General features: G+C 41.9%; 1 protein-coding gene across 2 annotated transcripts in view; it reads left to right on the forward strand.

Moving 5' to 3' along the window:
• Positions 1-21,106, forward strand: part of LOC105469882 (SRP receptor subunit beta) — a 35,297-nt gene extending 14,191 nt beyond the window's left edge. For both annotated transcript variants that reach the window (XM_011721458.2, XM_011721457.3), the window contains 7 exons: positions 5,983-6,307; positions 6,853-6,947; positions 8,010-8,087; positions 11,302-11,384; positions 15,446-15,582; positions 17,068-17,122; positions 19,981-21,106. In XM_011721458.2, coding sequence (XP_011719760.2) covers positions 6,154-6,307; positions 6,853-6,947; positions 8,010-8,087; positions 11,302-11,384; positions 15,446-15,582; positions 17,068-17,122; positions 19,981-20,194 — 816 coding nt within the window. In that variant the 5' untranslated portion in view covers positions 5,983-6,153 and the 3' untranslated portion in view covers positions 20,195-21,106. The remainder of the gene's footprint in view (positions 1-5,982; positions 6,308-6,852; positions 6,948-8,009; positions 8,088-11,301; positions 11,385-15,445; positions 15,583-17,067; positions 17,123-19,980) is intronic.
• The last annotated feature ends 3,277 nt before the right edge of the window (positions 21,107-24,383 follow it).

Genomic DNA, 24,383 nt, shown 5'->3' on the forward strand with positions numbered 1-24,383 from the left:
CAATTGTGTATTTTAAGGTCTAAGGAAAGTATGCCCAGATAATTCTACAAAGGTCCCAGCTAGATTCTGTTAATATCAGGAAGGATTTAAAGTAGAAGAGGCCCCTTCTGTGTTTAACAGACAAAAAGTTATACTTGAATGTGAAGGAAAAAGTGCCATTGGGTGGAAAAGGCTGGGAAAGATGAACAGAAGTGAGTGGAATGTTCCCTTGTAGAACACCATGGTGGCTCTTCTCGTCTACATCACTGTAACACCAGCATGTGCACTTCCACATGCCAGTGAGCAGTAATGACAGCACGCTTTGAGTAAAGCCAGGACAGCTGTGGCTGACACCATTTTCCTTTTTCCCCCAGGAGAGAACCTGGAAGTGTGGCACGGTTCCTCTGTAGTACCAGGCTGCCTGTGACTGAGGCTCAGGGCTGTAATCTGGCCTGGCCTTAAATCCTCCTCCTTGGTCTCAAAAGGATAAGGCATCATTTGTTCACACTGTGCTGCTCCATCAGCAGATAGGGACCGCCCAGGACCTCCAGGTGTTTCCTTCCAAGATCAAGGCATTTAAATAAGTGCAAAGTGGGTGCCTGCTAAGAGCCAGCAGTTTTGGTATAGAGCCAGATCCTCCCTATGCCTACACCTGAAGAATGGATGATTACATTGTTACAATGTATGCTGTGGGACTGTCCACAGTATCAGAGAGCTGAATAAGCTTAGATATGGTGCAATCAAGTGAGCAAGTCAGCTCTGAAGTGAAGCTCTTTGTCAGGACCTCTGGTATTTCCAGTAGACTCACCTTTCTCCCCTTCTGTCCTTTAAGAGACAGGAGGGAGCTGCCCAAGCTGTCTGGCCAGATGTCTGGACAAAGTGTGATTGATGGATGTGGGCGACTGATCCTACTTATATCTGACTAAGAATATTGAATGATGTTAGAGAAAATCCTAAATGGTGCCTCTATTCAAATGTAATTATTATTATTATTATTTTTTTCAGACAGAGTCTCACTCTGTCGCCCAGGCTGGAATGCAGTGGTGCGATCTCAGCTCACTGCAAGCTCCGCCTCCCGGGTTCATGCCATTCTCCTGCCTCAGCCTCCCAAGCAGCTGGGACTACAGGTGCCCACCACCATGCCTGGTTAATTTTTTGTATTTTTAGTAGAGACGGGGTTTCACCGTGTTAGCCAGGATGGTCTTGATCTCCTGACCTTGTGATCTGCCCACCTCAGCCTCCCAAAGTGCTGGGATTACAGGCATGAGCCACCATGCCTGGCCTTCAAATGTAATTATTCTTACCAGCAGATCCCACTTTCGAAGAAGCTAAAATTAGAAATTAAATTTGTTAGGCCAGGGTGACACATCCTCAAACCCGCTAAAGCAGGGATGTGAACCAGGAGGGTATCAGACAGGAGCCTAGGGTATGGCAGTGGACACGGTAGGCCTGGGATCATTCATTCAACAGTTGACCAGTGCCTCCCATGAGCCAGGCACTGTTCAGGGACCGGGAATACAGAGGTGCGTACTATAATCTCTTTAAAAATAATGTGTTCATTTGTATTTACTGCTCTTATCCATACAGCCTTCTTATTAGTACATATGTACAGAGGAATGTCTGAAATATTATTTATCAGCTATTATAGGTAGAAAAATGGAGGTGATCTGTGGCTTTCATTATTGCTTGAGTTTTTAATGTAATAAGCATGTGTTAAATTCTGTTTTTAAAAATCCTCTAAACATTTTTTTTTAAAGCCATAGCAGGGGAATCCCATGATTGGTATCCCTAGGTCTGAGGTATGTTCCATTGTACATTGGAGCTTTGGGGAGCAGATGGAAGAAGGTGTCTGGTGAGTGGGACATTTTAGTTTATGGAAAAGAAGGAAAAAATTCCCTGACTATATTGGTTTCATTGTAACTCTCCATCTGCTAGTGGAATCAAGAACTAAAAACTTACCAGTGGGCAACAGTCAGCATCGCATGTCTTTCCTTTGCATCTGTGCCCACAGAGCTCCTGATGAAGATGGGTGAGTACAGGGAAGCAGCTAATCTTACCCCTGCTGCTCATTCCTGAGAATGGGGGTGCTCACTTCTCTCTGAGTGTGGGAGTTGTGCACATTTCTTCTGCCCAGGAAACATACTGAAGAAAAAAAGTCTGTTTTCTTAAACCTTCTTTCTTCCTTTCCCAACTTCACCACCACGGCAGCCCTCTTCCATTCACATAGCTCTGACCGAATATCCTCAGAGAGTTAAGACAGTTACGGTTGGAATTCTCTGTGTCTGGCCCTTCCTTCTTCCCTGCATCTTTAGTCCCCAGTCAGGAGGTCTAATGGTAATATCCAGTGATTTTTCTAAAGAGGAATCAGTGATTATATTATACAAGGGGTGTGTGTGTGTATGTGTGTTTTGAGTGGTGAATACAGAGCAGGGGTTAGGACCATAAGAAATAAGAGAAATGGAATGTGGCATGACTGCTGCCAGTTCTGATAGTTTTGAAATTGGTAATTTAAAATAAAGTAGTTGGTTTACTTACTTAAGCCTCACATCTTAACCATCCTTCCTTGATCTGGAGTTCCTATCACCTACCTTTATCAATAAAAATGCCTTGAAAATGAATCCTACTGTGTTAAAGCATACAGTTAAGTAGATAGAAGCCCATTGCCTGGGATGAAGTCCCAAGCCTGCTCATTACTATATATCCTTAGGGAGGTTACTCAACCCTGCTTCAGTTTCCCCTCTGTAAAGTTAGAAAATGAGTCAGTGTGAAAATTAAACAAATTAATACATTAGGCAGGGCGTGGTGGCTCATGCCTGTAATCCCACCACTTTGGGAGCTGAAGCAGGAGGATCGCTTGAGCCCAGGAGCTCAAGACCAGCCTGGGCAGCAGAGAGAGACTGTGTCTCTACAAAAATAAAAATAAAAAAACTACCTGGGCATGGTGTTCGTGCCTGTAGTCCCAGCTATTTGGGAGGCTGAAGCAGAGGATCACTTGAGCCCAGGAGTTCCAGGCGTGAGCCATATTATCACTGCACTCCAGCCTCAGCAACAGAGTGAGACTCTGCCTGAAAAAAAAAAAAAACTAAAAGTATTTGGAATGATGCTTGGCACCAGGAAGTGCTCATTAACATTAGAAACTATCTTCATGCCCCACTGTCTTCCCCATACACCATAGTCTTGCTTCCATCCTCACACTCCCCCATCTCTTGCTTATCCCCTTGAGCTCAGACTCATTCAAAGCCTCATCAAAGGAGTCTCTCTGCTACAGAAGATGCTACTGACTACTTATAGGACATGTCTGTTTTACTCCTGTGCCACTGACTCTTCCTTCCTAGGCTTTTTTGTGGGTTCCTTTCCTCATTCTTCATGCTCTCCATGATTTTAATGACCAATTATTTATTCCTGACTCCCAAATGAAAACCTAGTGTATACTTGTGGAACTTTATGTTTACTCATCACTTGCTTGACATGAGTTTTTAGATTTCCCAGAAGCACCTGAAACGCAACATATAGAAAAGAGACAGTTTTCATTCTGGCTACTCTTACATTGGATCCACAGCCCCAAGCCCCCTACCATTGAGGTCCCTAATTCATTTAATGGCTTTCTCATCTTCCTAGTCACCCACACCCACCACCTAGGATGCAGCCTTGATAACATTCCTTTTACTTAATTCACAATATCCAACTAATCACATCCTATGTATTTTAACTCTCAGACATCTCTCAAATTTGTGCCCTCATTTTCATACCTATTTCTGTCTCTGTATTAGATTCTGAGCATCCTTTGCCTAAATACTGCATCTTTTACCTAAATGCTCTCAGCTGCTCTCTCTGCCTGAAGTTTTTTTTTTTTTTTTTTTCTCTCAAGTGTTAGTTCTCCATAGATCTGCCAATTATCTATATCACCCCAAATGAAACTTCTTACTGCATTCTGGATAAACTCTAAGATCCTCAACATAGCACACAAAATCCCTTCTGGTCTGATTCCTGCCAATCTTTCTAGCTTCATCTCCTGTCACTCCTACTTAAATGACTGCTCTAATCAATATTTATAGATTTTATAATTGATGATTTGGCGTCCATTCATCACCAGGCCAAACTAACAGCCAACATTGTTTACATTTCCCCCGTGGCCTGGCTTTTGAGGGTGTGCCTAAATCATATTACAAAGCTTCCTACCACAACCCTTAACATCTGTGTTTCACTTCTTGCCCAATCAAAAATGTCTCTATCTAGCTACTTGCTGACACATTAGTAATAAAGGCAGAGTCCCAGTTCCTCTCTTTTTTTCTTTTTTGGAGGCAGGGTCTAGCTCTGTTGCCCAGGCTGGAGTGTAGTGGCATGTGATCACAGCTCATGGTAACCTGGAATTCCTGAGCTCAAATGCTCCTGCCTCAGTCTCCCAAGTAGCTGGGACTGCAGGCATATGCCACCATGCCTGGCTAATTATTTTTTAATTAAAAAAATGGTTTTTTTTGCAGAGGCAGGGTCTCACTATGTTGCCCAGGCTGGTCTTGAATTCTTGGCCTCAAGTATTCCTCCTGCCTTGGCCTCCCAAAGTGCTGGGATTAATAGCTGTGAGTCACCAGGTCCAATGCCAGTTCCTCTCTTTTTCCTTGTCCCTGTGCACGTTGAGGTTTTGTGTGGCCCTGAGTGTTATCAAGCTAAATGACAAGCAGAGAGGGAGGCTCTAAAAGAAAATAACATTTATTCACGAGTAGGCATTGCAGTGGGAATATGTATGCCATTTCAACTATGTGCACATTCAGGGAGGTGTAAAGGAAGACAAAGATTTTTAAAGAAAAAATGAGTCAGATTCCATAACTGTTTTGAGATAATTATCCTTGGCTACAAGGATCAAACAGCAAGGATAGCATCAGTAATAGGCTGGACAGGCAGTTGCTGGGTAGCTGTCCTCACAGACATATTTTTTGTGTGTAAGGTTGCGATGCCCTTTGTGCACGGTTGTGGTTTTTGCAGTCTTCTGTGACAGTTTTTGTCATCAGGCATTAGTGCATGAGAACCCTCCCTCCACGGCCTTTCACCAGCTCCATTTTTCTGATTTAAATAAATAAATAAATAAATAAATAAAGTGACTCCATTTTGATTCTGACAACTTTTTCAATGGCAATGTGGAACTGTAGTAACTTTTTTCAATCTTTCAGTGACACTGACATCTTCATGTCTCTACTCAGTCATACAATTAAATTAAATCATGTGTACATTTTAAAACAATGACAACCTGTTTAATGACAGAGACTGTGAACTGGGACCCTCGAGGTTGGCCACTTTTGGTGTTTTATTTGGGCCACAAGTTTTTGAATGCTTTCAATTACCTACCAAAATTTCAAAAGTGGAAAACTTCCCATAAAAACCTGCCTTTATTGCTTCTCTTGAAAACTGGAAGAACTGGCCACCTAGGTCCCACAACACCTACCTGGCTGAATAGGGTCGGCCCCACTTTCAGCAGAAATAACCTCTGCAGTTTTCAACAGCCCCAGCTCTCCTGGGCGTTGACTTTCCTAGTTGCTTCCTTTAATGCAGACGTTTGAGTTTGCAGCCCTAGATTGACAGTGTAGGGGCACTGAATTAGTTAGCTTTCCCACGCACATCATTTCTTATACTCATTTTCTTCTGCACAGCACCTCTTTTTCCTTTAACCACTCGCACATGCTAACTCGTTCTTCAGGACTCAGTTCGAATTTCCAGAAGCTTTTCTCTGAACTCATGATGGATTCTGCGTCCCATTATGTATGCCCGCATCGCTCCGCGCATCCCTCTGGCACATCCCTTGCCACATTAAATTCAGATTAAATGTTTGTAGGATGCTTGAGTTCTTCACAAGTCTCACGTCACTTAGCGACGGTCAGGAAATCCTCAGTGGTAGTTTCGGGAGTCATTCATTTTATTGATTTCATCATTCTTTCAACAGCCATAACGTACGTGACGACGACTGACCCGTATCTTCAAAGATGTGTGTGTCCCTCCCCTGTCGTTCTGCAGGAGGACCGAGTACCAGAGAACTACAACTCCCATCAGGCACTTGGGGATCACCGCGGCTGAGGGAGAGACTAAGGCTAGGAACCACCATTCGCGTGAGGCTCTGCTCCCTGCGCCTGCGCAGAGTGCAGGGCCACGTCGCTTTTGCGGTACCAGAGACCACGCGTCTCATCCATGGCTTCCGCGGACTTGCGCCGGGTGGCAGATGGCGGCGGTGCTGGGGGCACCTTCCAGCCCTACCTAGACTCCTTGCGGCAGGAGCTGCAGCAAACGGACCCAACGCTGTTGTCAGTAGTGGTGGCGGTTCTTGCGGTGCTGCTGACGCTAGGTAAAAGGCGGCCGGTGGTTATGGCGGGTTCGGGGCGGGCAGAGGTCCGGGCTGAGAGAGCGCCTTGAGGGCATCAGGAGGGTGAGACCCACCCAGTCTACACCCCACCCTCTCGCCTGAAGCAGCGGCAGCAGCGGGGCGTTAAGGGAGATCCCGGGCGACCCCCGGAGTTACATCCTGGTCTTTGGGGCGCGGATTGCTCTTCGTCATCTTCCCTGTCATGCTTGAGTGCGCTCGCTATTCCCCACCTTCCGCTGTTCTCAGTGCAAGGATTCAGGGTCTTGACAGCAACTTTCAGCCTATACCAAGGTAGTGAGATCGCACTTGAGTCCCCAGTCAGAGTAAGGAGTGCAAAGAAAAGTTGACAGTTGACACGCCCGGCTCAGTGGGCCCCTAACAACAGCAATAGTAACCATTATGATAAAAGTCAGTTCCAGGTGAATGAGGTGTTTCATCACAGACTTCTGTGAATTTCCCCACCCCAGCCATGCACATATACTGATTGCCAAGGCGTAATTTCTGTTGTTTTTCTTTCTATTCCACAGTCTTCTGGACGTTAATCCGGAGCAGAAGGAGCAGTCAGAGAGCTGTTCTTCTTGTTGGCCTTTGTGACTCCGGGAAAACGTTGCTCTTTGTCAGGGTAAATGATTTCATTTACACCCCTGTTAAGCTTAATAGAAAATTGTATAGCATCCCAGTATTCCTGTCATCTCATGGTTTATTTTCTAAAAGAAGCTGATGCTGGTAAATTTGAGAGTTACCAAATTTACTTGACTTACTTGGGAGAACAGAAAGACTCTTAGAAACCCATAATTGAGAAATGTTGATCATTTTTCCTCTTTTTTCTTTCTTTTTTTTTTTTGCCCTTGCCAGATGCTGATATTTAGTCTTTATCACATTTAAGGGTTTTATTTAATTAGTTTCATTCCAGAATAGCAGAAAGCACAGAAGCCAGTGGTCTACAGTTTATCATTCCTTGGTTAACAAATTCTTATGAGAGTTTATCAAAGACACTTTTTCACAGGATGATCCTTCTTTGACATAGTGGGCTAGTTAGCTTCTTTTTACTAATATTTATTTTTAATACATTTAGTATTTTTAACAGTGTGTTTTAACATGGTGAATAGGAGAGGTTTTCTGCTTTTTAACTTTTCTTTCTGAGAGTATAAATTATTTCCCTTCCATTCAAGAAATAGCTCAAATCTTTTTTTTTTTTTTTTTTTTTTGAGGCAGGGTCTCGCTCCAATGCCCAGGCTGGGGTACAGTGGCGAGATCTCCGCTCATTGCAGCCTTGACTTCTGGGACTCAGATGATTCTCCCACCTCAGCTTCCGAGTAGCTGGGACTACAGGCGTGCGACACTAAGCCCGTCTAATTTTTTATATTTTTTGTAGAGATGAGATTTCGCCACATTGCCCAGGCTTCAAATCATTTTTGATGGTTAAAAATCTTTACAGAAGATTGGGAGATTTGGCCACTAACTGTCTTTTGAGAATAATGTTATTTTTATACCATTAAGGAGTAAAATTTGCAATTAATTCGAGTTTTTTTTCTACAGGTAAAAAATATTAATATGGTCTTTTTCACCTATTGCAAGCAGCATTCATTTACTTAACCTTACACCTGGGAGACTTAGAATAATATAACTCAATTTTGGTTTGCTATTAAAATGTTGAATATCTCCCATCTTGTTTTTTTTACAGTTGTTAACAGGCCTTTACAGAGACACTCAGACTTCCATTACTGACAGCTCTGCTGTATACAGAGTCAACAATAACAGGGTAAGATGTTTGTGGAGTTTTGGAGTCTGACAGTCTTACTTTACTGTGGTGTGTCAGTTAAGGACATTTTTAGGATGAGTTCATCTGAGGATGTAAGTACCATTTGTAGCTTATTTTTATGGAGAAACATATTCTTTGTGACAAATTCTACTCTTGACAATCTGTACAGTAGATTTAATCATGCCCTCCTCTGCATTGTTGTACCTTAATGTACAGTAATGTTATATCACATTTTATTCTTATTTTTTGTTTCTGTGTCTTCTTTCCAACTTTACAGTGAGTTCTTAAGAGTGGGCATTAAACCTTTTATGTTTTGAATAGGTAATACATGCACGTGGTACAAAAATTCAAAAGGTTAGAAAGGATATTTGGTGAAAAGTAATTTTTGCTTTCCGTTCCCCACTACCCCGTCTTCTCCTTAGAAGCAGTAACTTACTTTTTTTGTGTGTAGCCTTCCAGATGTTCTGTGCTTATATAAACATGTCTGTATATCCTTTATTGTTTTTTCTTTTTAAATACTGTTCTGCCCATTATTTTTTTTCATACAGCTGATACGACTTGGGCTTTTCTTATTCTCCTATATTTGTATACGTAGTACCACCTGGTTGGTTTATGAGCTGCATAGTACTCCACTCTGTTGCTATACCACACAATTAAATTCTTACTTAATCAGGACCGTGTTAATAGACATTTAGTTTTGTTATCATAACCTTTGTTTTTACAAGCAGTGCTGCAATGGATATCTTGCAGAGTATATAGGAGTATATTTCAAATATAAGGAATCACGGGTCCTGGCTTGGTGGCTCATGCCTGTAATCCCAGCACTTTGGGAGGCCGAGGCAGGCAGATCACTTGAGGTCAGGAGTTCAAGAACAGCCTGGCCAACATAATTAAATCCCGTCTCTACTAAAAATGCAAAAATCAGCCTGGTATGGTGGCGGGTGCCTGTAATCCCAGCTACTCGGGAGGCAGAGGCATGAGAATCACTTGAACCCGGGTGGTGAAGGTTGCAGTGAACCAAGATTGTGCCACTGCACTCCAGCCTGGGCGATAGAGCGAGACCAAATGAATTGTAATGCGTAATAAGTTTGTTTGTTTATTTGCTTGTTTTTGAGAAACAGTCTCACTGTGTTGCCCAGGCTGGAGTGCAGTGGCGTGATCTTAGCTTACTGCAACCTCTGCCTTCGGAGTTGAAGCGATTCTCCTGCCTCAGCCTCCTGAGTAGCTGGGATTATAGGCACCCACCATCATGCCTGGCTAATTTTTGTATTTTTAGTAGAGATGGGGTTTCACCATGTTGGCCAGGCTGGTCTTGAACTCCTGACCTCAAGTGATCCTCCCACCTCGGCCTCCCAAAGTGCTGGGATTACAGGCGTGAGCCACTGCGCCCAGCCATGTAATAAGTTTTGGTGAGTGAGTGGAGTGAGGGCTGGTTGGAGGGTGTGGGTGGATGGATAGATGGATGAATTAGAATTGTGATTTGAGACCTTTTCTTCTTCTCTTTGTCTTCTTTCCCCTTTCTCAGGCCTCCAGAATTAAAGATTGTAAAGAAAGATAAAGGGACATATTTGTAAATATCTTAGAGAGAGATATATATTTTTTTCAATGATGACACTCTTTGTGGCCCAGACCTTTCTAAACTCCCAAGGATTCAGATTTTGAAATTCCAGGTTTGGAAGGTCATCTGGTACCTGCACTAGATTTTTAACGTAGGATATTCTAGGATACACTTTAGATCTGTACCTTCTAATATGCAGCCAATGGCCACATGTGACTGTTGAGCTATAAACTAGGACTAGTCCAAATTGAGGCATGCTATAAATGTGAAGTACACACCAGATCTTGAAGACTTAGTATGGAAAAAAAGAATGTAAAGTATCATTAATACTTTCTTTTTTTCATTACATGTTAAAAGGTAATATTTTGGATATATTAGATTAAATAACTATTAAAATTAATTTTACCAATCTCTTTTTACTTTTTTATTATGGTTACTGGAATATTTAGAATTACATATGTGGCTTCTGTTAGTCTATATTTCTATTCTATCTCTATTTCTACTGAATATTTAGAGCATTTTTCCCTTCCTTCTTCACTCTTCCTCCTACCCCCTTACGTTTTCGATCTCATCTCTTTAGACAATAATGTACCTAGTAATGTATCTTCCGAATTGCTTAGGGTATGTGGTGTAGTGTTGCTTTTGAAATGGAGCAATAAGTCCCAACCTGGGGTCTCCAGACTCTTAACAGTCCTTAAAAAAAAGAGAGGGACTAATAAAAAACATTTATATTTGTCTATAAAGAAATGCACAGGCTATGTGAAAGGTAAGGTCATAATAAACCCAGCTGGAATTGTGTTAAACCTGTACAGATTGTCTGCTTCTGAACTGTGGGTATGGTTGGCTGTGGATAACGTAGAACATCTAAGAAATGATCAGTGGGTCTGCTGCATGTACCAGGCCACATCTGAGAGTCTTATTGTTGAGCACAGCCACAATTGCACTGAATATAAGCTCTATTCCCATTCCAGGCCTTGACCTTATATTCAAGAATGGCGGCCTGGAATGGTGAATAGAACTTACTAGGGTGCATCATAGATTTGCTCAATAGGGGCTCCAGAATTGACACAAATACTGATCGAGTTGGAACAAATAAATGATGTGTCTGGAAGATAAATATTTTAAAAATTAGATTAAGCGTGGAAATGATTAAAGTGTACTTTGTTATAAAGATTGGAGATCCCAGTAAGAGTAATAAGCTCTATGAAAAATTGTAAGTTCTTATATTACATTATTAGTTTATGAGTATTTGTTACTGTTTTCACATTTTTGCTTATATTCATACTGTACTCCTACTTTGCTGTACTCACACTGGTTTATCTCCCAAGCTGACTCAGGTAGATCATGCTTCCCTGACACCCCCAGACAGGCTTCTCCTGTACCCTCAGAACATTTATCAACGTTCCCATTTTATATTTATGTGTAATTTTACTTTATGTTCACCTTTCTCATAAATTTTGCTAGACCAGGAACTGTGTCTTTGGCCACTGTTACATCCCCAGAACGTTGACTAGTGTTTTATGAGAAGATGCTCTGTGAACATTTGTTTGATTAATTGATTAGGTACCAGTCTGGTAGCCAAAATGTGATACTAAAGGTTTATACTGTGAACGTGGAACTCTACTGAAACATTAATGTTATTGCTGCCATCCCCAGGGCAATAGTCTGACCTTGATTGACCTCCCCGGCCATGAGAGTTTGAGGCTTCAGTTCTTAGAGCGGTTTAAGTCTTCAGCCAGGTAAGAAGGAAAGAAGTGAAATGGGCTTGTCTAGGTCTGTATCTGTATATCAAAGCCACTCATGTGATTTGCTCTGGTGGTGTTTGGGAGGCAGCTTGGTATCCTTTGGTAGGCCTTGAGGTGACCTTGGGGTCAGCCAGTTCTGGCTTGCAAGTCCACCTTCACCTGGATTATGAGGATTTTATGGGATTAAAATGCTTAAAAAGTGTTTTTTAGTGTTTAGGAAATGTTAACCCTTGTCATTGTTACTAAATGTTTGCATTTATTCTGAAGATGAATTTAATAATGTATATGACTATTAAAATCTGAAAAAAGAATTTTAAAGCTGGGCTGAATCCTAGAAGTTATTAAATGCCAACATCATTTATATATATAGTTTTTGGTTTTTTTTGAGACAGTCTCATTCTGTCACCCTGGCTGAAGTGCAGTGGTGTTATCTTGGCTCACTGCAACTTCCACCTCCTGGGTTCAAGTGATTCTCCTGCCTCAGCCTACTGAGTAGCTGGGATTACAGGCACACGCCACCACACCCTGCTAATTTTTTATATTTTTAGTAGAGACGGGGTTTCACCATGTTGGCCAGGCTGGTCTCCAGCTCCACTGGCCTCGGCCTCCCGAAGTGTTGGGATTACAGGCATGAACCACTGCGCCCAGCCCATATATATTCTCAAAACCTAAAATTGATGTTTCAAGAAGTACAGAACAGTATTTCCATATTTCTTTTAGTGTGTGCCCTGGTGTTATTGAGTCTTAAGTTCTTCCCTAAAAGTCTTATGCTGCAGTTTCAGATGCTTCTTTTTTGGTCTCTAACATTAATAAAAACTGAAGAGGAAATCAGTATGCCACATTTCACTGATTTGAAGACACATTTTATTATCTCTGAATTTGGAATATATCTTACAGTTGATGGTGTCATAGTTTAATTGGCAATATTTTCTCTTAGCAGTCCCTAAAATAATGTCTTTTAATTGGCAGCATTTTAGTTTTGATGGAATGAAGTAGTTGATTCTTTGCCTTTTATTGAAGATGGCTAGACTGAAATTTCATTATTGCATTTTTGCCCACAAGATGGTGGTGATGAACAATTTGTCACAGATAAGAATGTGATTTTTATTCCTTGGATAATTGAGACAAATCTAGAACTGGTAAATTTTGCCATAATTGGGTTTTTATTTCCAATTAATTTTTTTTCTTTTTCTATTGCCAGTTCTAAATATTTTATGATTTGCAGTATAACTACTCTGTGATTCATGTATTTTGGGTAAATAAAACATGTAAAATATGAAGATAAAACTTAGTTCAAATACATTATAATAATGATACATGCAAGTTGAAAAGACATTTACTATATTGGTATATGACTTTTTTAAATTCTGCTGTCTTGCTTTGCCAGGTTTCCCTAGTGGCTATTTTCCCTCTCCTGATTTGAACATATGCTATTGCTGTTCTTATCGTCATCCCCTCCCCCACTTTTAAAACATTGCTTATTTGAGTGTCTGAAACCAATAATAGCAGTTTCCTTTTCCTGAACCTGAAACACTCCAACTTTGATCTTCCTCACATCTTCCTTTTATTTATGTTCCTTTTTAACCCCCAACCATACTTTTTTTTTCTCTTACATTCAGTGATAAGAATTACCAGGATGTTATGTTTATGGTCTTTTGCTCCCCATTGCTTCTTGAATTTTACTTCTCTTTAGATTCAGTTTTCTCTCACTGAGTATATCTTTTAGAAGTGTTTCCAGAGAGGGTGATGAGTAGTCAAATGTTTTCAGTCTTTGTTCATTTGTATCTCTATTTGGCCCGCATTTTGGAATGACTGTTTTAGCTGAGTGCAGAGTCCTGGGTGGCAGCCGCATGACTCCTGACATCATTCATCTGTTGCAGATGAGAATGCTGTTGCCAGTCAGTCTAATTGTCATCTCACTGTAGTAAGTCTGCCTGATTTGACCTATCCAGGGATAGATTTTCTTCTGTTTAAGGATGGATTTAGCTTTATCATTCTTGGAATTCGGGTGTGCTGTTCCAGACCAAAGATTCTCCTCAGTTTTGGAAAATTCTCACCATCGTTTCTCCAGGTAGTGCTGTTTCCCCCATTATCATTTCTCACGCTCTGGAAATCTTATGAATGTTATTGAACCTTATTATTCTGCCTTTCTTATTTCCTCTCTATCATATCTTACAAATCTTTCTACCTCGCTTATTGTAAGATTCCCTCAGATTTGTTTTCTAGTTTATTATATTCTTTTCAGCTGAGCATAATCTCTGCTTAACTTTTCCATTGATTTATTAATATCATTTACTATATTTGTCTAAAATACTTACCTTTTCAAACCAGCCTGTTTCTTTTTATATTATTTTATTCTTTATTGTAGTTTGTAGTATTTTCTTAAATAATTTTAAACATTTACTTTATAGATAGATAGCTTTATTATCCTAGTTTTGAGGTGCTGATTATTCTCTTTGGGGTGCCAGTTATTCTCCTTCATAATTATTTTCTTCTGTGCCTTGTAATTTTTGATCCAGAACCTTTCTTCAAGAGTGACACATCATTGATATTGTGGTTGGTCTTCTTTAATCCTGTAGGATATGAAAGCCTTGCTCCATAAGCAGTTCATAATTCCTTCTGTTGGGGCCATAGGGCTTCAATAAGTCTGGCCCAATTTTTACGTAAACCTTTCCCCTTGCAGGTCTTATACCTGGAGACTATAAATTCATACCCTGTATCTGTGGGAGGCAGTGGAGGCCTGGTGTTTCTAAGGGAACTTTTTTTGCAAGCCCCGACCTCCCTGAGACTATTTTAAGTTGTAGGCTTTGTACAGGGCGTTCGGTTCTAGCTCCCTAGCTGCGTGTTGGCCATTGCATGTCTCTTATCTCCACCTGGGCATTCAAACCCTTGCCCATAAGGCTGGTATTTTGTTGTTTTTTTTTTTGAGATGGAGTCTCGCTTTGTCGCCCAGGCTGGAGTGTAGTGGCATGATCTCCGTTCACTGCAACCTTTGCCTTCTGGGTTCAAGCAACTCATCTGCCTCAGCCTCTCAAGTAGCTGGGATTACAGGCTCCCGCCACCATATCTGGCTAATTGTTATATTTTTAATAGAGATTGGGTTTCATCATGTTGCCCAGACTCGTCTCGAACTCCTTACCTCAAGCAATCCGCCCGTCTCAGCCCCCCAGGTGCTGAGATTACAGGCGTGAGGCACCACACACCCGGCCCCCTAAGACCTGTTGTCTACCGTTTCCCTGGGCTGCTGCACTTTAGCTTTGATATTTCTTTTTTTCTGTCACATGAGGGGTCCCACTATGGCTGTGTTAAGTGACGCCCTACCTGGTCACTGTGCTTCTAGTTCAAGCGCCCTCTAAGATTGCTTTGTCTTCCATTTATGCACCAGTATTCTTCATAAGACAGAAAAGCATGAACTCCACAGATCGTTGTGTCACACTTCGCTGTCTGACTCGGTTCTCCTTCATTTCCCCATCTCCCTGTGCACCAGCTTACCTTGACTTCCCCAGGGAATTTGTTTCATGTATTTGTGCCTTGAACATACTGTAGACTGAGTATCCCTTATCCATAATGCTTGGAACCAGAAATGTTTTAGATTTGAGATTTTGGATTTTTGGATTGGGGATACTCAACCTGTACTTTCCAGACAGTCTGTGTCCCAATTTTTGGTCTAAGATTCAACTCAACTGTTACATTCTCCTTAAAGTTACCTTTGACCTGGTCTCATTTAAATGATCTTTCTCTTTATTCCTGTTACACGTGTGCATAGTTCTGTCTTGGCATTTTTCTATGGTTCTCTATATGATGATTTGTCTTGGAGGACAGGCATCATTTCTTACTGTCTTTTTTCAGCTTCAGTCATTGATACACAGTAGCACTCAATAGTTCCTTGTTAAATGAGGATTTGTGTTGTATGATAACATATGCACAGACCTGCATGTGTGTCTGCTGAATGTTAATCACCAAGACTGACTTTGAAGAAATTCAGGATAGTTTTTCAAGATAATGATGTCCTGCTACATGTTCACGTGCCAGTTTTTCTTTTTTTCTCCCACCAGGGCTATTGTGTTTGTTGTGGATAGTGCAGCATTCCAGCGAGAGGTGAAAGATGTGGCTGAGTTTTTGTATCAAGTCCTCATTGACAGTATGGGTCTGAAGAACACACCATCATTCTTGATAGCCTGCAATAAGCAAGGTGCCGTCATGTTTTCTTGCAATAATAATTGAGTTTTTTCGGGATTGCTGCTACTAAGAATTATTTCCATTATTTACAGTTGTTATTGAGGATGAGAGATAATTGCTATAAAGAACTATAAATTGAAGGATTTTTAATCTTAAAATTTATTTCTACTCCTACCTTTTCACCAGTCTTCTAACCAGAAGACCAAGGAATGACAACCAAGAGACTGCTAACTGATTTTTCTTTGATACAGTGTTTTTTCCAATTATAAATTATTTTACCTTACCAAGTTAGGTTCATCAGATTGACAATATGTGATATCAGATGCACAGTTTTGAAGGAGGGAGTCTCTGCTTTCAAAGAAGTTTAACAAGTTTACTGTACAGCACATTTTTTTCCTTTTTTTTTGAGACAGAGTCTCACTCTGTCACCCAGGTTGGAGTGCAGTGGCACGATCTTGGGACACTGCAAACTCTGCCTCCTGGGTTCACGCCATTCTCCTGCCTCAGCCTCCCGAGTAGCTGGGACTACAGGCGCCCACAACTGCGCCCGGCTAATTTTTTGTATTTTTAGTAGAGATGGGGTTTCACCATGTTAGCCAGGATGGTCTCGATCTCCTGACCTTGTGATCTGCCCGCCTCGGCCTCCCAAAGTGCTGGGATTACAGGCTTGAGCCACCGCGCCCAGCCAAACCGCAGGTCAGCAGCACATTTTATCAAGGGGAGTTTGCTGAAGTTGTTTTCTTTTAACCTGATAACCATTGAAAACTTTCCAGTAATCCCCAATAAAACTGGGCTTCAGTTCGGTGACCTGTACAATAAGATAGACTGGTGGATCTCTTCAGGTCCCTTTCAGATCTGAAATTCTGATTCTATGACGAGTCCAAGGCATTTCTCAGAAGTGACCAGTTAATATTGATAATGCCTTATCAGGAATGCAGTTATTAGCATCATTACCTGACCTCTTTATTTCTCTGCTTGAGTATAAGGAAGGGAGTTATTGTTTATTTGCCATGGGCTTTGTGCCAAACCAGGGCTTGTTTCTTACCTTTAGTACACTTAATGCTTTAAATGTATCATCTTAGTATCAACTGGAAACATGCTAAGTTGACTTTTAAATGACAGGTAGGGCATTGTCTTTTGGTGTGTGAAGGCACTTCTCACAATCACAGCACTGGCAGGTTTTCTTTCTGTTAAACTGACTAAACTTACATGTGCATTGAATTGAAAGGTCTGTAAGGTATGAAGAACTTTAGTGAAAGCTAAAGTCAGTTTTAGGGTCACCAGCATAATATGTTTATAAGCATTATCTTGGGAAAGCCCCTAGTGCAAGTATAAAGCTTACTTTGATAGAGAAGGAACTAGTAAAAAAGGTATTTTTTTTTTTTAAAAAGAGGAAAGAAACTTGCTGGTTTAAGTAGGAATTTTCCTTCTGTGTAAGAAGTCTTGGGAAAAACCCATTCTCATTTAAACTACAACAGTGTCTTTTATTTCTTTACAGATATTGCAATGGCAAAATCAGCAAAGTTAATTCAGCAGCAGCTGGAGAAAGAACTGTAAGTGGGAAAGAGGCCTGTTGGTTAATTATATATCTTAACACTTAGACTGTAAGCAGCATATGCACGTTTCTTTTGTTTGGTTGTATGTGATTATCACAATTATAGACTGAAGATTAGTGTGATACATATTTGTTAAATAATTTACAAAATAATGGAATCACAGAAACTTACTGGGATGCTTATATTTTACAATTTCATGGAAAGATTTTTTTGAAACCATAAACTCAATGTATTTTACCATTGTTACTAAATCATTCATAGTTGAAAGGTTTTAGAAGCTAAAACATTTTACATGCCAACTTGAGAACGGTGTTATTTCAGTGAGTGGAAGTGTTTGTTCACCACTCAATAATGCATGTGGAGCGGTATTTAAGGATGCATGTAAATAATAAAAAATAAAAACTGAGAATCAGGAAAAAAGAAATTAAAACATTTAAAAGCCACTTTGGAAATTATTATTGACAGAATAAGAACAGAACACTGAGGAAGACTGCAAGTCTTTGATACTATATTGTAGCTTCTTAGATTATTAAAGTACTTGGCAATATTATATATCCTGCTTTGAGTGTTTCAAAGTTTATAAATTGAGCTTTTGAATTTTAAGGCATCTAGCATGTCTTCTGTGTTATGCCAGTTTGTAAGAGCTAGCCAAAAGCTGGCTTAGAAGAAATGATCAACATTTATAGTAAAGCAAGTTATGTTTTCCTATTGCTTTTGTGTAAGGCCTTGAAAAGGATCTGATGAGGAAAAACTGTACAAATTCAACTTTTAGAATCTTGGCTCCTCACTATGATTTACTGACTCCCTTATTCATTTAAGAAGCACCTGTAGTGCATCTAGTAGATGCCAAGCCTGCAGTCGGGAGCAGCTGTAGGAGGAAATGTGTTCCTGTACTCAGGAGCTTAGAGTCTAGTAGAATCTAGTCAGCTTCGGGCATTGGCAAACTCCTGCCTGGGCTTGCAAGCCAAGAGTAAATCGACATTTTTAAAGGGCAGGTAGAAAACAGAGGAAAAATATGTGACAAAATATTTAATTTCTGGCTCTTTGCAGAACAATTCTGCCGGCCCTACCTATGCCATTTTCAGTGGTTCCTTTCCCTCTGGAGCTGCGAGTTTATCACCCTGTCCTGGGCTCTTGATGCTCACTCTCTTGGATTGTATCTATTGCTTGCCGTTAGGTTAATAGGGACATTGGAACAATTCGATGGTTGGGTTTTTTCTAAAAATTCTCTTGCAATTGTTGGGAATTGTTTTGGGGAAGCCAAAGCTGTCATAATGTTATTTGTGAATCAGTCTTTGGTTATTTTTAACAGTACAGTCCAAGTCTTCCCCTGGTTAAAACACATTTTCCATAGGCTGTTTGCTTTTCACTCTGTAGACTTAGAGAAAAACAGTACAGAAGGCAAGCTTTATTAAAAGGCAGTGAAACGAAATGTTGAAAAGTTGTAAAGGTTAACATCAGTTAAAACTAGGAATCTGACTAATTTTTTTTTTTTTTTTTTTTTTTTTTTTTTTTTTTGAGACGGAGTCTCGCTCTGTCGCCCAGGCTGGAGTGCAGTGGCGCGATCTCGGCTCACTGCAAGCTCCGCCTCCCGGGTTCATGCCATTCTCCTGCCTCAGCCTCCCGAGTAGCTGGGACTACAGGCGCCCACAACCGCGCCCGGCTAATTTTTTGTATTTTTAGTAGAGACGGGGTTTCACCGTGGTCTCGATCTCCTGACCTTGTGATCCGCCCGCCTCGGCCTCCCAAAGTGCTGGGATTACAGGCGTGAGCCACCGCGCCCGGCAGAATCTGACTAATTTTAGTTTAATTTCAGATTTATGAGAATTAGGTCCTGTTAGCTTTGAGGCATTTCATAGTCTCTGAATAGCAAGGTATACTATATTTACATGGCCTTATGGCAAAAGCTGAATACATACTTTTTTTCCTTAAAAATTTTTTATTGTAAAATATCTTACATATGAAACTCACATGCATTAAGCTTAAAAAATATTAAAATGAGTACCTATGTACTCACCACCATGCCTAGAAGGCCCATTTTTCTCCCCAAAAGCTTTTCCCTCAGGAGGTTACCAATATCCAGTTTTGTATTATTTTTTAAAAATACTTCTATAGTTTGTGTGTGTGTGTGTTCGTTCCTAAACAAGGTATTGCTTAGTTTTGTCTGTGGATTCTTCACTAATTTTGAAGCAACTTCACAGAAAAAGAAATGCTTTATTTTGTAAGAAAGAAGATTGGCAGCATGCATTCCTGCTTCTGGATAGCAGAAAGGGAAGGGGAGGCCAGCAAATGAGTGTTGCTTATGCACCCTTTATTAGGACCAGCAGGTGGCAGTAAGGGGACTTACATTGGGAAGTTTTGGTGGTTAAAGAGGTTGGGTAATAGTAATTGTGCCCCAGTTAGATATGAGCATCTGGAGTTTGTGGATTTCTAAACTCCATATCCAAATAGACTCAAGATAAAAATACATACCCTATCTACCCACACTTAACTTTCAGAAACTTATGTTTTTATAACACTTATAGCATGTATTTTAAAAATATATTTTTAAATAGCATCATTCAGGAGATCCTCTTAGAAGGGGGCCCTGGGCTGGAAGAAAGTTGGTGTGACCTGGTCCACTGCTGACCTGCCCTCTAGCCCTGTGACGTCCAACCCCCTCCCCCACTAACCTACCTCACCTCTCTGTCCAAGAGAGGGACTTATAAATGCAAAGGATTATTCAGCAATCTTAATAGCATAATTGGCAATTCTATGGTTAAGTTTTAAATGAGTGCTGAAATGTTTAGAAACTAATATGATTTAATTGCTGTATAAAAATACTGCCTCCTGACTTGTTTCCTTTTGTCCCACAGCAACACCTTACGAGTTACCCGTTCTGCTGCCCCTAGCACACTGGACAGTTCCAGCACTGCCCCTGCTCAGCTGGGGAAGAAAGGCAAAGAGTTTGAATTCTCACAGTTGGCCCTCAAAGTGGAGTTCTTGGAGTGCAGTGCCAAGGGTGGAAGAGGGGATGCGGGCTCTGCTGACATCCAGGACTTGGAGAAATGGCTGGCTAAAATTGCCTGAGAGGCAGCTCCAAAGCACAAGACCCGGATGTGTGTGATACACAGTTTTGGAAAATGGGCAGTGGTAGTCTGGAGTTGATAAGGAAGGGGTACAAAATGTGGTTAGAAACATTTCCTTGTTGAAACAAAGTACTGTTGAAACCAGTTTGGAATTTTTTTTTTTTTTTAAGTTCATTTCTCCCTTATGGCTGCCTTTCAAACAAGTAAGTACCTTTTATTTGATGCCTGTATCTTCCCTTTGTTAAGGTTTAACTTGATGTAGGTCAAGGTTTTTGTGACAAGCAGACTCCACACAGAGAGGATATGATGAGATATGGCCATCACCTGAAAAGTTCTCTTATCTTCTCCTTCTATGCTTTGGTCCCTTTCTCCTGGAAACAAACCTGCCTGTGTATGAAGCTAGTTGATTTCCAGTTGCCTCTGACGTTCACAGGCAAAACATTGTCTAGTCCTTTGCGAATTTCTCTGATTTGTGGGCACAGTTAACGAAGTTTCCCCGCATGTGAAGACAAGTACAAAATAGCAGAGCCAAGCAGACAGTGGGTCTGTTCTTCATTAGCTCAGTGACTTGTCCACACTCCAGTCTTAGCACTTATGTTTCAAAAGCTTGTCACAAACCCTTGGAGTCATTCCCAGATAACAGAACTGGACATGATAAATCCCCTAATGCCAAGGGTCTAGTGTGTTCTTAGTAGTTATACTGGGAAGTGTATGGAGATTTAGGTGCTGCTCTGCTTCTCTGGATGGCCGAAGGCTCCTGGGCCATCTTCATGTGCTGCTCGAAGATCTCCTATTTTGTACTCTTGGCTAGAATGCTGTGGAGCAAATACAAAGTGAAAAAAGTTCTCTGTAAATTTCTAAAGTGCATATTCATTGATGCCAAAAAAAAAAAAAAAGTTGCCTTTTGAAGTGATGTTCTTTGCTGTCTTCTTAAACATGAGGCTTTTAAAAATGATTAGTATATTTTGTGGTAAAGAAAACAGGCTGTCTGGCTCAAAGCAATTAAATAGAGTGGAATGGTGAGTACCAATGAGTGCACATGTCAGGATTCCGGCCTAACTCCTTGTTTCCTGAGCCTAAAGATTGCAACATACACAGGAACACACTCTCCTATTCTTACCTCACACACTCAAGGACAAGCCCAACTAAAGCTTACAAGGAGAGCAGGGTGGCTGTGTCCAGGTGAGAAGCCAGTTATGGAACAGTGCATTAAGAGCCATGGTAGGAGAGGCCCACAGTTCTCTGGAGCATTCAGCAGGGGCACCCCACTTGGCCTTGAGGATCAGGGGGAGTCAAAGGATAAAGCATGGGGCTGATGCCATCTGAGGGAGTGTGATCGTCCATGTACAGCCTCTGCCTGCTGTCTCACACGTCCCTTCTGGTGGGTCACTTGGGCTCTGGGAGTACACGTCACCTCAAACCATCTGGCAGAAATACTCCAGGCTCCCACCCCAAAGCATGTGTCAGCCTTGCTGCTGGAGCACGAAGACAATATAAATGAAACACGAAATGGAGAAGTCGTGAGACCCTGACCGAGTCCTTACTTGAAAGCTGCTGCTAGTGTTCTTAGTGTCTTTTGGACTCTATTTCTTGCCCTTTTCCTTATTAGGCAAGTAGTAACTTAGGAAGTAGGTAAGAGCAATGAATGTGACATGCTTACATAATCACAGTAGGAGCTCATGGGAATAAAAGTCAGTGGCTTGATGCTTTTGTTAACAGGCATGTGTCCCTCTCAGCCTGTTCTTTTTTTCTGGTTAATATTTTACTTCATTGGAGGAAGCAGCACACCAAAAAAGTGACTGAAGAAGGGGTGCAAGTTTGAATTTGATTAAAGACCTAAAGAAGGTCTTCCAGAAAAGGAAAATTCTATCTAGAACCACTAGTGGTCTCAAATGTTAGTGGGCGTCAGAATTACCTGCAATGCTTGTTAAACTGATCTGAGGACCTACTCTTAGACAACTTGATTCAATAGCAAGTCTGGTATTGCCTCAGCAATCTGCATGTTTAACCAGTCTTTTATCAGTCATGGGGCTCCTGCACACCCCAAGAGATGATCTGGCCTGGAGTGTCACATGTGCCTTTAATGTTGTTTTTAAAGTCTCTTGGGGCACACACCCTGCGAGTTTTTCTAACAGGGTCGAGTCGGCAGGCATGGGAACTCTGACCTTGCTTCTTGCTCCTGCAGGCATTCTGTTCTTGTGGCTTTGGGCCAGGATGAGGTCATAGTGACTAGTCCTTGGGAACTGGGAAGGCTTTTGATGGGAGGTCAAATGTGCTCTCTCCACTCAGGTGGTGCCCTCTTGTGGCCCTGAAGGCATTCGACTAAAGTAGGCCCATTTTGTGAGATGGGCAGGTGTGGCCAGAGTAGAAGGATGGATATCAGGTCATGGAGACGGGCCGACTAGGCACCAGTGTATGACACAGATGAGACATTTGAGCTTGAAACACCTTAGGAACGTGGAAGTGTGTGGGCACCGAGACCTCCTAGGACAGCAGCTGCCTAATGCAAATGACCCTGTTCCCTGCTAAAGCTGAGGTGAGATGCTGTTGTGGAGGGAGCAGCTGTGATGAGTGAGCCCCGGGCACTCTGTTGGTGAATATGTCCACTTCTGGAATGGAATCTCCCAGTGGGTATGGACGTGGACAGACCCAGAGGGGTCTAGGCACTGCACTGTTTCTTCCTTTGGCTCCTCTCCAGCCCGGGCCTTGGTAACCTCCACTACCAGGTGCCTGACAGTCCACTGGGGGTTCCTAATCAACAGCAGCTGCTGGTGGTGGGGAGTCCCTGGGGTCTGTCACTTCTTCCCACTGCCTCTGTCTCAGCGCCTCCTGGGCTGTCAGTGTTCCCCTGTGGTCCTGCCTTGTATGAAGCACTGACCATGCTCTGTTGACTTAGATCATTTCAGCCAGTCTCTGCTTTTTCTTGTTTTTGAAGTTTTGGGTTCAGCACAATTGTCAAAGCTTCAGTGGGCTCATGCTTGTCCTCACCTGAAGGCCATCAGTGGCAATTAAGATGCCTATCTCTTTATCTCATCCCTTCACACATTTAAGGAAAGGTGATCACCACACCTACCTTCATTTAAATGCGCAGGAAAACAATCCCACTTACCTTCAACCATAAAGCTCACAAGAGCCTTGTACACATTCATCCATTGGGTAAATGCTATGCCTTGCAGCAGACCATGGAAATGCTAAAAAAACACAATTCCTGCTTTAGAGGCTGGTGGCCCCGTTCTGAGGTTAAGAAATGTGCCCTTTCAGTGTGGTTTCCCTACTCTCTCAGTAGTGTGAGCTCCATCACGGCTGCACTTGACTCCTAAGTGCTGTGTGGGCATGTGGTCGGCTGCCAGCCATGCAGCCCCAACAGGACTGCCACTTTTCCATTGGCCTCTGAAATGCCAGTGTTCCCATGATGCTTATGTGTGAGGCACATGGCCATGTTCTGTTGACTTGAATATTGTTTCAAGGGTTTTTTTATTTGTTCTGTTGAGACAGTCTCACTCTGTCGCCCAGGCTGGAGTGCAGCGGTGCTGTCTCAGCTCACTGCAACCTCTGCCTCCCGGGTTCAAATGATTCTTCTGCCTCAGCCTCCCCTAGTAGCTGGAATTACAGGCGTGTGGCACCATGCCTGGATAATTTTTAGTATTATTAGTAGCAATGGGGTTTCACCATGTTGGCCAGTCTATTCTCAAACTCCTGGCCTCCATGATCTGTCCACTTTGGCCTCCCAAAGTGCTGGGATTACAGGCATAAGCCACTGTGCCCAGCCTGTGTTTCAAGTATTGAAATCATTTTGTTTCAAAAAATTGTTTTTTTTAAAAATTTGAGTTTAGCACACAGTGACCTCCACTCTCGTACACTGATGAGGAGAACCATGCTGAGCAGTGTCGCTGAATGCCACACCGTGCACTCTAGGCAGGACCTTCACCACAGCTCTGCCATCGTCCCATCCATGGCTGAGGAATCCCAACAGCACTTCCTTAGTCTGCCAAAGGCAGGAACTGCTGGACAGCTGAGTGTGAATGCTGTCTCCAGTGAGACTACTCGCTTCCCTGTAGTGTGAAGTCGTGTCACCATAAATTATTGGGGAATGACTGCTTGTCTCGGAACCACTTCGCTCAAGCCTTAGTCTGGCCCATGCAAGTACCTACTCACTGGCCCTCAGCCCTCTGTCTTGCCACATCCCCTGT

The sequence above is a fragment of the Macaca nemestrina genome, chromosome 2 (assembly GCF_043159975.1).
Source record: "Macaca nemestrina isolate mMacNem1 chromosome 2, mMacNem.hap1, whole genome shotgun sequence".
NCBI lineage: Eukaryota > Metazoa > Chordata > Mammalia > Primates > Cercopithecidae > Macaca > Macaca nemestrina.